Source organism: Tachypleus tridentatus, chromosome 10 (genome assembly GCF_004210375.1).
Source record: "Tachypleus tridentatus isolate NWPU-2018 chromosome 10, ASM421037v1, whole genome shotgun sequence".
NCBI lineage: Eukaryota > Metazoa > Arthropoda > Merostomata > Xiphosura > Limulidae > Tachypleus > Tachypleus tridentatus.
Window position 1 is genome coordinate 32,917,079 of NC_134834.1, and position 13,993 is coordinate 32,931,071.

At 30.2% G+C, this 13,993-nt stretch overlaps 1 protein-coding gene across 7 annotated transcripts in view; it reads right to left on the minus strand.

The window, feature by feature from the left end:
• Positions 1-13,993, minus strand: part of LOC143229016 (armadillo segment polarity protein-like) — a 56,727-nt gene that overhangs the window by 6,033 nt on the left and 36,701 nt on the right. For all 7 annotated transcript variants that reach the window (XM_076460634.1, XM_076460638.1, XM_076460635.1 and 4 more), the window contains 7 exons: positions 4,390-4,596; positions 4,032-4,163; positions 2,455-2,577; positions 2,083-2,247; positions 1,447-1,597; positions 704-828; positions 285-411 (listed from right to left, as the gene is read on the minus strand). In XM_076460634.1, the coding sequence (XP_076316749.1) occupies positions 285-411; positions 704-828; positions 1,447-1,597; positions 2,083-2,247; positions 2,455-2,577; positions 4,032-4,163; positions 4,390-4,596 (1,030 nt within the window). The remainder of the gene's footprint in view (positions 1-284; positions 412-703; positions 829-1,446; positions 1,598-2,082; positions 2,248-2,454; positions 2,578-4,031; positions 4,164-4,389; positions 4,597-13,993) is intronic.

Below are 13,993 nucleotides of genomic sequence, written 5' to 3' on the forward strand. Positions count from 1 at the left end.
CTTACTAGTAAAAAATTTGAATACACAAAATACATTTCACATAATTCTTAAGATGTCAATTCTAAAACACTGAGTCAAAAAATATAAATTACATTTTTAGTTAAACATTGAAATTTGATGTGTCCTCAAAGCTTGAAAGTTGCACATCAGTCATAGTAGGATTAATCACAAAACTTTTTTTTTAACTCGAATTTGATTTGATAAGATGGGTGAAATTCTTCAACTTTTATATAGCTGAAATAAAATAAACAAAAGTTTATACTTTTCAAAAATTGAAGTCTCACCTTGCTGAGCATAAGGATTATGTCGACCACCAACAGAATGGACACTTGGTGGACCTTGGCTACCTTGATATATTTGATTGTGATATGCTTCCTCTGGACCAAGCATGTTCATATCAATATCTGCTGCCTTTGAAAATAACAAAATACTCAAACTAAATAAAAACTTCACAGTGTATCACAGTATTTAAAGCACTCCAGATTTTAATATCTGCAATTATTTTCTGCACATAAACTTAACAGTCGTCTGTACTGTTGTGATGATAGTTTTTCTTATTTTACAGAATACTAAAAAATGAACACAGTATTATAAAATTAGTTGTTTAATGCTTCTTTAATGGGTTTTAAATTACATATCTCTCCCGATTCTTCTAGGTATCATACTATAAAGTTGTACACAATAATATTTAAAGTCAACTTACTGTTCCACCCCACGGTGCGCTTTCTTCTCTGAAGATAGAATTGGTCAGTTCCATTGAGAGCCTCTTTTTGTAATCTTGTGGTTTGTCTTCTGACATCCTGAACAACACTGCTGCAGCATAAGTAGCTGCAATAGACCAAACTATTATCAGAATGATTTACAAAATATTAAATATAGCCTACAGTTGTTCTTTACACATGAACATCTAATTTAAGATAATTAGCTTTTCGTCGTTAATCTCAACATGAAAATCACTTCGCAGTATTCAATACAAATGCTTGATACAGCCACAGACAAATCCTTTTTTCCGTTTATTTAAAATACTTTACAAAAAATGATTTTTTTTTGTGTGTGAAAGACTTGTAATGTTTAATGAAGACAAACAAACTCAACTGAAAGTTAGTAGTACCAACTCCATAGACTTTATACAAGTTCAATGAGTTCACATGGTTCGTCTAATCATCCTAGCCCATTTTGAGAGTTAATACAGATGTCCAACCAGTGCAAAATTTACCATATTTCTCAAAATCAGCTGTTTTCCTGAAGTGTACAATATTGCATTTTAAAATTTATTTAATAAACTTCTGTCTTAAAAATAGGTATTCATGAGTTTATTCTCCCAATCAAAGTCTCAGATATATTAGAACCATTTCAACTTTTGAAACATATTTATGTAGTATACCACACAGTAGCTGCCTCATCTTAATATAAGAATATAATATCCACCCTTAAAGTCTGACATACCAACTCCTTCATTACGAGAATGGAGTAATTCTGTAAGTGGGGCAGTAGCTCCTTCAGCTTCTATCATCTCTGCTCCTTCCTTGTCTGTAGCTAATTCACACAAAACTCCAGCTCCAACTCTCTGAACATTTTCTATTTCACTGTACATCAGCTATAGGAACATAAGTTTTTTAATTACACTACCACTTTTTTAACGTTGACAACCAATATAAATTTCGTGCTACTAGTAATGCCTACTTATCATTACATGCAACATGTTTGCTTCATTCCCTTTAATTTCAGTGTCTTTCAAGAGATTAAATCTAGCTGTTATACAAGATTTAAAACTGGGTAAATACCCAATATAACAAAGCACAATAGTTTCATTTGTTCAAAAATTGTAAAACTTTATCATTTACTTTTATTAATCAGCATGTATATTAACATTATGTTTAATCTACTTTTTTTTATATACACATAAGACTGTATATTAAGTACTAACTAGTACCTTCTTAATTTATAAATCATCCAACAAACTTTTAATGCCAAAGAATAAGGTCTCTACCAATGAAATAAACAAAACTATTTATTATGAATTTAAAACAGAACAAACTAGACATAATACTATTAACACCAAATGCAAAGCTTGGATTTCACCTGAACAAAAACAGGGATGACCTGCAACCCCCTGATAATAGCACGGTTATGAGCTTCTCTGGCCAGAATGTGCAGAGCACCAACGGTACCCTCAACAATTTCTTCCATTCTCACACCATCTGTGTAAGAAGACTGACTGTTACTCGAGGCTATGCTGGACCTTTGCTGCATGAATATAAAACTAAGAATCAGATTAAACCTGTATGCTTTACTACAGCAACTAAATTAGTAAAATCATTTGAAGCTACTTTATACTTGCATTCCACCCAAATCACATGCCCTTTTATGTTCAAGTTAAATGCTTTTCATTAAAAAACATACAGTAATCATATAAAAAATATTTTAGTTTTTACTAAACAATCTCTAGCTTACCCTTTGTGTGTCTTGATATGACTTCATCAACAGCTGTACAAGACGGGGAATTGCACCATGCTCACGAAGAGGGGCATGATTTGCTGGACACAGAGCTAGGTTACGGATCAAACCAATCACAGCCTATACTCGTAAATATCGGAAAAACACACATCAATCTGGCGACAAAATTAAGTATAAAAGTTTCTCTTCAGTACTGAAACAATTAAATCATTAAAAGACAAGGAAAGCAGTGAGGGTCTAGTTATTATATTTTAATTTGGTTAATTCTACAAGATCAGAGATGCCAACTATTTCAAATGACCAAGTGTAATGATTGTAGACAGAGCCCTTTATCATTTGTGGCTACCAGGCCTGACCAATGTCTCCAAGCTATTTATTATTATATTAACTATTATTATTTATTACTGCTATAGATTGCTCATTTATGACTGTGTTTTGTGTATTTAATAAATAAATTAAAAAAAATTCTTTTGAAATTCTTTTTCGTATTCTGAATTCTTACTCATAAATGTCGTTATCTACATTGTTTTTGTCTTCGCCTCAGTCTTTTGTTGGTGAGATGCCATTTTGTATGTCTGGAACAATCACTTTGACCCCACCATGCGCCACAGAAAAATCGATGTAACAAACTGTACAAAACACGACTGTCACTGACTTTTGATGCAATGATCGGATATTTTGCACTATACTCTTTCCTAAATTTTTGATTCACAGTTTTAGTCCTTTTAGATTTGCCAGAAATAAGACAATCTGGTGAACAAGGCTTCTTTTTTTCCATCTTGTGAAGGATCGCATTGGTGTTTCTATGCTGCTTAGAAAACGAGAAATACCCATCTACGCAAGCGCTGATTGACTGACAAGCACTGATGATGTAACTATGGATTCTCCAAAGTACCCAGTATGGAGAAGCACTACACTCAAACTATTGGTAGACATTGGAGATACAAATATTTTTTATTATTTCAAGCACAAACATGGTTATCACAAGTAGCCATTTTGACTATGTCTTTTATTTATTGTCAAAATTTATTTGTATCTTACTAGAAATTTTCTTTTCACCCCTTTCAAGCCCTGGGGGAACAATTTATCACTTTATTGCATAGCCCTATATAATATATGATAATTTAGCAATTGCAACAAGTCGTAATATTTGTCTCTATGAGCATATAGTCGTAATGTATACACCAAAATTGTAATGGTTGTCGTTTCTGCAAGACGTTACATTCAATACTTCACCATAATTTCTCCACCAAATCAACACTTTTTAATAAGTGACAAGTCATAGTCCCAGGAAGAGTGAAGTAAAAGCCATACAAACTAAAATGTTTTAGTTTCAAACTATAGCTAAATCTTTTATTTCATAATTCGTTTGTTCAGTTTAAAAACGTTTTCATTATTAAAAATGCAAACAAAAATCTGGCACCTAATATATTTACAGTCAATATGCAAAGCTACATTTTAACTCTGACAACAAATGCAATTAATTAATTAAGAAAAAATGTAAGAGTCCATTGATTGCTTTTTATGGAAACTACAAATGTGTGAATTAATACTTTAACTTTACAACTACAAACCTTAATTAGAGGCCAGCGACTTGGTGGATGTAACAATTTAACTATGACTTGGAGCCCATAATGAAGGCGAACAGCATTTTGTGCCATTTCAGCCTCAGGATGACGACTGGTCAAGTGACGCAGAGCACAAACCTAGAAAATGAAAAGAACTGATGTAAATTATCTTGTATTTACAAAAAAATTTACAAGTTTAACACCAAGGCTCCAAAAACAAAGAAGAACTTTGTATTTTGATGTTGTTAAAAATATTTATGGAACAAAATTTTTAATGACAGTTTTTCCAAGTAATTATTATGATATCCTTTAAGCTGTGAACCACAATTATCCAAAGTAAATACCAGTCTAAAATATTACTTACAGCAGGCTCTGTGATCTCTTCCCGATCTCCTGCCTGAATTATGGTGCGGACCAAATTCTCAATACCTCCAACCTGACACACAATCACTTTGTTACGTACGTTGTTACAAGTCAGGTTTGACAAAATACCAGCTGCACAGGTCACTACATTAATGTCATTGCTTCCAAGAAGTTGCACTAACCCTTGAAGAAGGTTATCAATACTGTCCTAATAAAGTAAAAATACAGAGTTAGTTCTAGTCTTATAAACAGTATTTTTACTTGGAGTTATAAATATTACGAACAATCATTTATTACAGATGAAAGTCTTATTTCATTGAAAAATATTTTTCAGTGTGAATGAAACAATCTTTTATAGCCCAAACAACACATAAATGAAAACTTTTACAAACATACAAGTAACACACATTTCCAGCTGCCTCATTAAATATGCCCTCAGGACAAATAAACAATACAATCTTATAATTAGACTTTTTAATCTTTTCAACATACAACCTTAACAAATATTCTTTCTAAGGTAAGTTACAGCACTCATTTTTCAGGACAATGAATCAAGTATACTCTTGTAACAAGTACATTGTTTGAAAAGATGAATGAAAACATAACTAAAAGTAGAGGTTTTGAAAATTAGGACATCAAGTCTGTGGTGGGAAAAAGAGAAGGGAGTGGATAAGAAAAAAAATAACTACAACAAATGCATGAATCAAGCCATATTCTAAAGATATTCTTCCACTAAAAACACACTAAATACACGAGCAGCATACATACATGGTAGGAGTTCCCTCCAAAATAAAAAATTAAAATCTTGTAATTGATATTTGTATAGATCAAACAGTTCTCACAAAATTCAAGTTAGAAGCATCTCTCTAGGTTAAACATTAACCTGTTCAGTGCCGTAGACAAGATAACTCGTCCAAGCCGATCGGTAACACAGTGCCATGGATGAGTTAATTCCTTCTCAATAATACCTAACTTCAACGCTAAATGTCAGTACCATACATGCATTTGACCCACTTACATATTGTTTCACTTTCAATCCAAAATGAAGTCACGAAAAAAGTTACAAAATGAAGAAGCATTAGAGTTGTATTTTGAACTTGGTTCGAAGTTTGAAGATAGCAGTGGCGATTCAGAAGATTCGAATTTTGAAGATTCTTTGCAAAATACGAAAATACAAGGGTCAGATGTGAGTGAAGATGATGATAATTGGCCATCAACCAGCAGTAATAAACAGGCAATAACACTAGGGAGTAAACATAAAATTGCAAGTTGTGGTAAGAACAGTTCCAAGTGCCCTAATGACAATGATTGGAATGCTGAATCCTTTGACATTTTGTGCATTATTGTTTCATGTTTTGTACATATTTCTTCACTTTGTGTACTGCTATAAGTTTGGCTGAGAGAAAATATAGTATTTGTTGCTAATTTCCTTTGTTTTAAAAATTACTCAATTTTGCTGAAAAAAACCTGGCATACTTGGCAGTCAACAGGTTAAATATAAACTTTATCAACTTCTACATATTCTGATAATCAACTTTCACAGAAAACCCACAAGAAAAGAATAACATTTCACTGTTTATCTCTCTCTATACACATTCTACGTCGAAATGCTGACCATGTCACCACTTTGTACTTGTTTAGTCTTCATAGTTTTGATATCACTAACTTTTAATATCATGTGTGTAAGTTCACAAAATTTGACAGACTTTCAATAAATGAGTCTTTAACATACAAAAAAATTTAATTTTTAATAAATTACAAAAAACCTTGTCTGTGAACATACTGAGCCTCTATTCTTGACTACTCCAAGTGCAAAGCAATTTTCATTAAAAACTGTTCATTTGAAATTCATTTATGCAATCTTTAAAACCTCCTAGATACATTTCAAAAATCTGTTCTTTATAAAACTTTATATTTTATTTATTATTATCCCTACCCTAACTCTATACAAGTTAGTCATTTTAACCACGAAACTTGGAACTCAGATTACTAATATTATCTAGCTATCTATAAAGTAAGAATCCCATATATTTATAGTTTTCTGAGATATGGCTTATGTAATGACTCAAACACAGTGGCTTCATTCACCTTTTTCTAATTGTGCAAATGGTCCCTTATATACACTTACTTCAATACATGACTTGTGAATAATCAATCAACAGCTTAGAATGTCCCCACATTATTTCTATCCAAGAATCCAATGAGGTAGGTTGTGTCTTTAGTATATTCGAAGTTTCATATTTTATTAAATCTAAATACAACTTAGTTACTACGCTTAATAAGTCATAGTGAAATCCTATGGTATCAGTGTAATTATTTAATTTGTTTGTTATTGAAGTGTATATACATAAAGCCTTAAAGAAATTTTCTTTTATATCCCATACGTGTGATATTTTAAAAGGCTTAGTAACTTATGTCCACCAGCGACCAAGTACAAAGGTTGTAGTGAGAAGATATATTAGTCTGCTTCACATAGTGGTTTATTGTTCTATATTTCAAGAAATATATGTTTAATAACTTATTTCTAAATAGTAATAGTATATAACAAAGTACTAATCCATTAATCCACAGCCAAGACAGGGGAGACTAAGGGTCAGTTTTATGTTACTGAATACATAACGAGTGCACTGGCACCGCGTCAATGGAATTTATGTAATGCTAGCTAAGTATGACTGGAAGATCAATGTAATAAAAAACATATACATGTAAATATGTAGTGTTATGAGACTTAAGTTACTTAAACTAAACATTTGTATTTTTGTGTTATAATATTTAGTCATGCTGGGATGAAAAAAGCATACTTTATATTTATTTTCTAATTTTTAAAGATGGTTACGAGGTTGGTCAACTGAGAGATCCCGCATAGTTAGAGTATAGAAAATAAAATAGTCTTACTAAAAACAAATGTACTTAGGAGAGTTTATGTAAATAATATTTGAGACTTTTGGGATGAAAAACAGTTTTCTTTAATCATAACATGAAATCACTTTACACTCAGACTACTAATGAAAGACTATTTTCACAAACAAATCTTTAATAAAATATTTAAAAAAAACCTCATTTTTTTATGTACGAAAAGCCTACCAATTTTTGTGAAGATACACACACTGTATCAAAAGTTACAGTACAAATATTTAACATGTGGAAATGTGCAGATGAACTCGTATATGTTACACCTAGCTTATAGTAAAATTGTCAATTAAATAATGCACCAAAAACAGAGTAACAGCAAAGAAACAACAGACAACATCCCGTAATGAACATAGTTTGTCTGGCTTTCTAACAAATGCAGCAAGAGCCATTATAAATTTATCCACGCTAGTCAATATGTTTCCTGTGGGAACAAAGCTTGTATTGCAAGAGAAACTGACAATTCTCTGTTCAAAAAACAATATTTATAATATTTAAATTTGATAGATGAGAAACTTGGCTTTATATTAGTTATAAATAATATATAATTAAAAGTAGGAGAAAACTATTGATGAATCCTTTAAGAAAGGATGCAACAAGAATCTGATTTTCTGTCTGATGACTTTCTAACTAAACAAGATTGAAGGCTGTAAAAATTATGCTTTGTACAAGTAGGGAAGATTTTGTAGTAAATAATTTACATTAAATTTCACAGTGGCAAGTAAATAAGGGAAGATGGGATGTCTAAAGAAAAAATGTCACATTAATCAAACTAGGAAACAGGAATTTTTAAAATATTACCTTACAAAATTAAGATCCTAAAACTTGAATACTATTAAAATATAGATTATTAACTACAAAGGTATGCATAATAACTGGAATAGCAGAAACAAAAAATGTAAGTTACTAAATACTTTGTTCTCAAACAATATTTTTTATTTTTAAATTGAAGTAAAATTTAGTTCCCTTCTATGAAAAAGTATAAAAATGTCAAACTACCTTAAATTTAATAAAGTCAAAATTCATAAATTGTTCAAGCCAAGATAATTTTAATGGCAACTTTTAAAACAACAAGCAAAAGAACCACAACTAAAAATACAAATCAAATACAAAATAAAAATGAAAAGTAAGACTTATTGCATGCACTCAGTATGTATTTTAAAATATTGCATTTACTGATAAATGATTCGCTTAGAAGCCTGGCTTGTGATGCACTACAACATTTGTTTCTGAACTTTTAAAATTAAAAATCAAGAATGACGTGTGATAAACACAACATATTAATTATTTTTCTGACAAACATTATCATCAAAAAACCTACCAAACAAAAGTAATATAATGCATCAAGATGCTTGTCTTCTAGGGCCAACCTGTAACAGCTATCCACTAAATTCAAATTCCTTTAACCATTTGAGAACAAGTGAGTAAGTAAGTTTTTTACAGTTACATTGATAATTGAATAATTTAACTATCACTGTATAATCTCAGTATCAAACAATAGTTCAAAACAAAAACATTTAAATTTGCAACCATCACTTGTACCATGCAGTATTTCTTTGCTCCAAATTACCCATTTTAGATTTTCTTTCTACCCCTAGATGATCTTCTGAGCATGACACTAGTTACATATTTATAAAAAACATTTCTACCAAGCTTCTATGTAAACAGAGTTTAATGTTTGTCATATAAGAACAGTCACATACTATGCCCATTCTATCTTCTTGTGTTTTTCAAAATATGCCAACAATTCTCTCTCACCTTTGCTACTGGAATATTCAAATCTAACAGAAAGAGCAGAGTGCTCTTTATTACATTCAACAGAATACTACTTCACTTAGGCACTAGGTTAAAATACAAATAGCCCCATATTCACTACTTCCCTCAGTTTGGGTAAAATACTAGCTACACTGGTCACTATAACTACACCATAAATAATGCCAGAAACTGTTCTCAAATCTTTTCCCAAAACAATGGTCACTTTCAAATAAATAATACATCAAAAGTAGATATACATTAAAAAACAAAAGCCTAAGATTATGGCTCCATAATCATAACTTTTATAAAACAAATAACTCATACTTTAAGATCTTTATTACCACATTCCTTCATTCATCAAAAAACAGGACATTTATCATCGTCTTGGATACCAAATATAATTCTCATATTTAGTCCAGCTCCAAAACAGAAAATCAAAAACTTTTGTTAACAGTGATACATAAATTTACAGATAAAGTATACAGTATGAAAAAAGCAACATTTATATAACAGTTACTTTCACTATAGTCTATGACCTAACGTGTTGCTTGGGGATGGGGTTAAAAAATCAAAGTTAATAACTTCATCACGGAAACCACAGCCATATCTTTCCCTGTGTGCATCGAGACCAAACACAAGTCAGGCCACACAAGTTTTTCACAGGTATTTTCTGACTTTTATGCAACAGGTACAAAAAACAGCTGAGAAAAAATTTATTTAAAAAGTCAGGTATCATCTTGGCCTCACTGTTAAATCTAGGATTAATTCTGTTGGTCAGTTTTACATTAAACAAACATCAGTTTAAGTCTACTAATGCACAATTTCCTTAATTTGCAGTTCACTATATTTATTCAGCATGCAGTTTTAATTTCAACACTGATAAATACATACCACTGTCTTAAAAACACCTGACAAAATACTGGTTCCTTGAACATAGAACTTAACCAGTAAATACAAACTTATTCAGAGAGAGAGAAAATAACAGAGTTCTTACTAAAATATTCCTTTCTAATAGGCATTATTAGTCCAGTAATTCACAACAGTTCAAATAACAGGTACTTTTCTACACCACCAAACTAAAAAAAAATTAAAAATATCAAATTTTCCTCTCACACTGGAAAATAGCATATTCTGATTAGAATAATCTCAAGTGGAGTTGACATGTTCTTGAGCCTATTTGCAGATTACAATATTTTTCAGATTTGAAGATCATACACTTTTAAAACATTCAACATGACACACAAATATAAATATCCCAAATTATTTTTGGTTATACCACTTCCATCACTATGTGGTTACCAGTCCACATGCAAGAAGATGCTAGATTAAGCCTCAACATACGCTTGTTCAATTTCACCAATTACATGACCTCTTTGTACTTGTTTTTATAGATTTAACACTCCTAACTTTCAATATAGTGTGTATATCTTCACAAACTTTGGCAGCCTTTCAGTTAACCTTACAAATCTTTCACATATCAAACATTTTTTTTTAATAAAGTATTATTTAATAAACTAAAATAAGGATATATCCATAAATATATTAAGCATTTGTTTAAAAAGTTGTGCAAAGTAATTTCCATGTTTAGATTAAAATTATTTTCCTTATCTCAAATTTCTTCTGTGTAATCCCTAAATCTTTTTAAATGCATTTCAAACATTTTTTCAAACTATACTTTACCCATTACTTTTTCTACCCTTACAAAACAGGATTGTGCAGTTTGACAGACCTCTTAACTACCTCATCATTATTTTAAAAAGAAACAAAAAAACTTTTTTCTTCCTAGAATGACTTCAAATTCTAACATGAAAATACATTCATAAATCCAAAGTAGCATTAAGCTCACAATAGTATACATCTATTTACAATTAGTCTATTTTATTGCCATGTGAAACATATTTACTATTCACACCACTACAAGCTGTACATCATTTGAGGCATGTGCAGATCATGTTACACTATCAAATTACACTACCCACGAGCTGCTCGAGTGTGTGCTTTATGAAACATTTTTATTATATTATTTATTTTTACCTAATTTAATAATAATATATAAATAAATATGAAAAAAAAAAGAGAAATAAAGTACTTACCCAATCTTTTCTTTCTTCTCACTGATGATTGTGAAGGACCATTGAGCCTACTTTCTTATACTAATAATAGTAATGCACTAAATAATTTTAATTAAATAATGTACCAAAAAACATGCAAAGAGTGGACAATTTCCCCTAGCTCTCATAATTATTTTAGCTTTCTAACTATGCAACAAGAGCCATTACAAATTCATCCAAGTTGGTCATTAAGTTTCCTACAGGAACAAGTGTTGTACTCTGATTAAAACTAATGCTTATCCATTCACAAATGATATATTGTATAATACTGTGTTCTGAACAGATAAGCATTAGTTTCAGAGTACAACTCATAAGAAGGTCGAAATGTTGTTCTCTACTTTATTTTAATAAAAGTTTTAATATCCATACCAGTTGACTTGAGATACAATATGTCATTTGATACATGGAAACCTTAGTCTTTCTACTGGTTATATGCAATATATAATTAAGTGTAGTGAACTATTAACAAATCCAGAAAAAGAGGATGTGACTGGTATGTCAGGAGAGGTCTGATTTTCTATTTGATAGCTCTGTAACCAAACCAAATTAAAGGCTACAAAAATTATGGTTTGTCTGAGAAAAAGACTGATTTTATAGCAAGTAACTTATGTTTAATTTTATACTTTTTCAAGGTGTGGAGGATAAAATAAAGAAAAGAGAAAATGTGTCACATTAGGGGAAACTTAGGATTTTTTTAAAGTACTGCCATGTAGATTTAAAAACTTAAAATGTATATACTATTACAATATGGATTATTAACTACAATTTTATGCTATAATAAGTCATATAACATAAGCTAATAGTAGTTTTAAATGTAAGATACTAAAAGAATGTGACATATGCAGTAAAGGGTACTCAGGGCAAGAGAGTTAATGTTGAATTTGTGAATGCTAATTTTACACATATAGCCAGATCAAAGATTGTATGTCATGACCTATTATCAGTTACATTCACATTTAATCAAAAAGCTTATCTTCTGTCAATCAACTTGGCACCAACATAGCTTTTATTAAAATGTTACTATTATATACGTTGACTCTTTTGCTACAGGCTTGGCGTAAAATGAGTTCATCTACACCCTCGCATGCAATACAACTTTTGATATAATGTGTAGCTTCACAAAATTTGATGCACTTTTAGTAAAGATTACATACATTTTGCACACAAAAAATTAGATTTTTTAATGAAATATTTTTACTATATATTTGTGTGAAAATAGGGTCTGTTTCTTTAGTAGTCTGACTGTAAACTATTCTTCATCTCAAAAACCTCAAATATTATTTGTGTAAGTCTAAAACCTCCTAAATACATTTCAAACATTTGTTTTCAGTAAGAATTTGTGTTTTATGTTATTTCCTATATTCTAACTATATGGGGTCTGTCATTTGACCAACCTCATAAAAAAATTAGGAAATAAATATAAATTATGTTTTTTTCATGCTAGAATGACTACATATTATACCATGAAAATACAAATGTTTAGTACAAGTAGCTTAAGTTTCATAACACTTTTTATTTACATGTATATATATTTTTTATATTACTAGATATGTTGCATGAAACTGATCTTTAGTCTTCCCAGTCTTGGCTGTGTTTTAGTGGACTAGTATTTTGTAATATACACACACACATACATTTATATAGATTATTACTAATTAGAAATAAATTAATAAACTTATTTTTCTTAAAATATAGAACAATAAATCAAGAAGTAAAGCAAACAATTATCTCTTCTCACTATGAGTTCTACATTTGATTGCTGATGAACATAGGTTGGTAAGCCTTTTGTAATTTTGCACGTGGAGGAGACCACTTATTTTAGGTTTTATATATACACTTGAATAACCAAGAAATCATAAATAACTACACTGATACCACAGAATTCCACTATAATTTATTAAGCTCAGTAACTAAGATGAATTTAGATTGTTTTAAAAAATCGAGCACACTAAAGACAAACGTACTTCCTTGAAATCTTGGATCGAAAGAATGTGGTAGCCTTTTCAAAGATTAAGTTATTCACATGTCATATATTGAAGGGAATGTATACAAGGGACTGCTTTCAAAAATAGAAAGATATGAATGGAACCAATGTACAAATCCCTATATAAACCATCTCTCATCAAAATACAAAGATACAAGGTTCTTATCTTATATTCTAGCTTGATAATATTAGTAATTTGAGTTCCCAATTTGTATGAAACTACAGATTTAGTATTTTGACATAAGAAATATCTAAATAAAAACAGTGCCTGCATTCAACATACCACATGACTCACTAAAATCTATATTTAGATGTGTTCTCTTAATATTTACTTTTAAATTAAGATATTAACTAGTATAAGATGTTGAAAGTTTGAATTATAATCTACAATTTGATTCAAAATTTACTAACTTAAATACATAAAATAGCAATTCAATAAAATTTTGAATGCAAGTCAATAAATACGATGACATGGCCTTTGCCTGGTGACCCATCATGAAAGGGTTAGTTTTTTAATATCAAAGGTAAATAAATAAATTAATATTCACTTCTGTGTATCATACAACATTCCTCTCCAAATTGCCCATTTTATATTATCTTACCATCCCCTATATAGCCTTACAAGTTTGACAAAAAAAGGATAGTTATAGAAAAGTGTTATAATATAAATTCATATCTGATATTTTCAAATTTCTGAAATACAAGTCAGAAAGTCAAATCCAAAAACTACACAAAATGTCAATAATTTTCTCTGACATTTGCTTTACAATTATTTAACATATACATTGTTGCCATTACCAAGGTTGTCTCAGATAGAAATTAGCATTTTAACCCACTTACAGCTT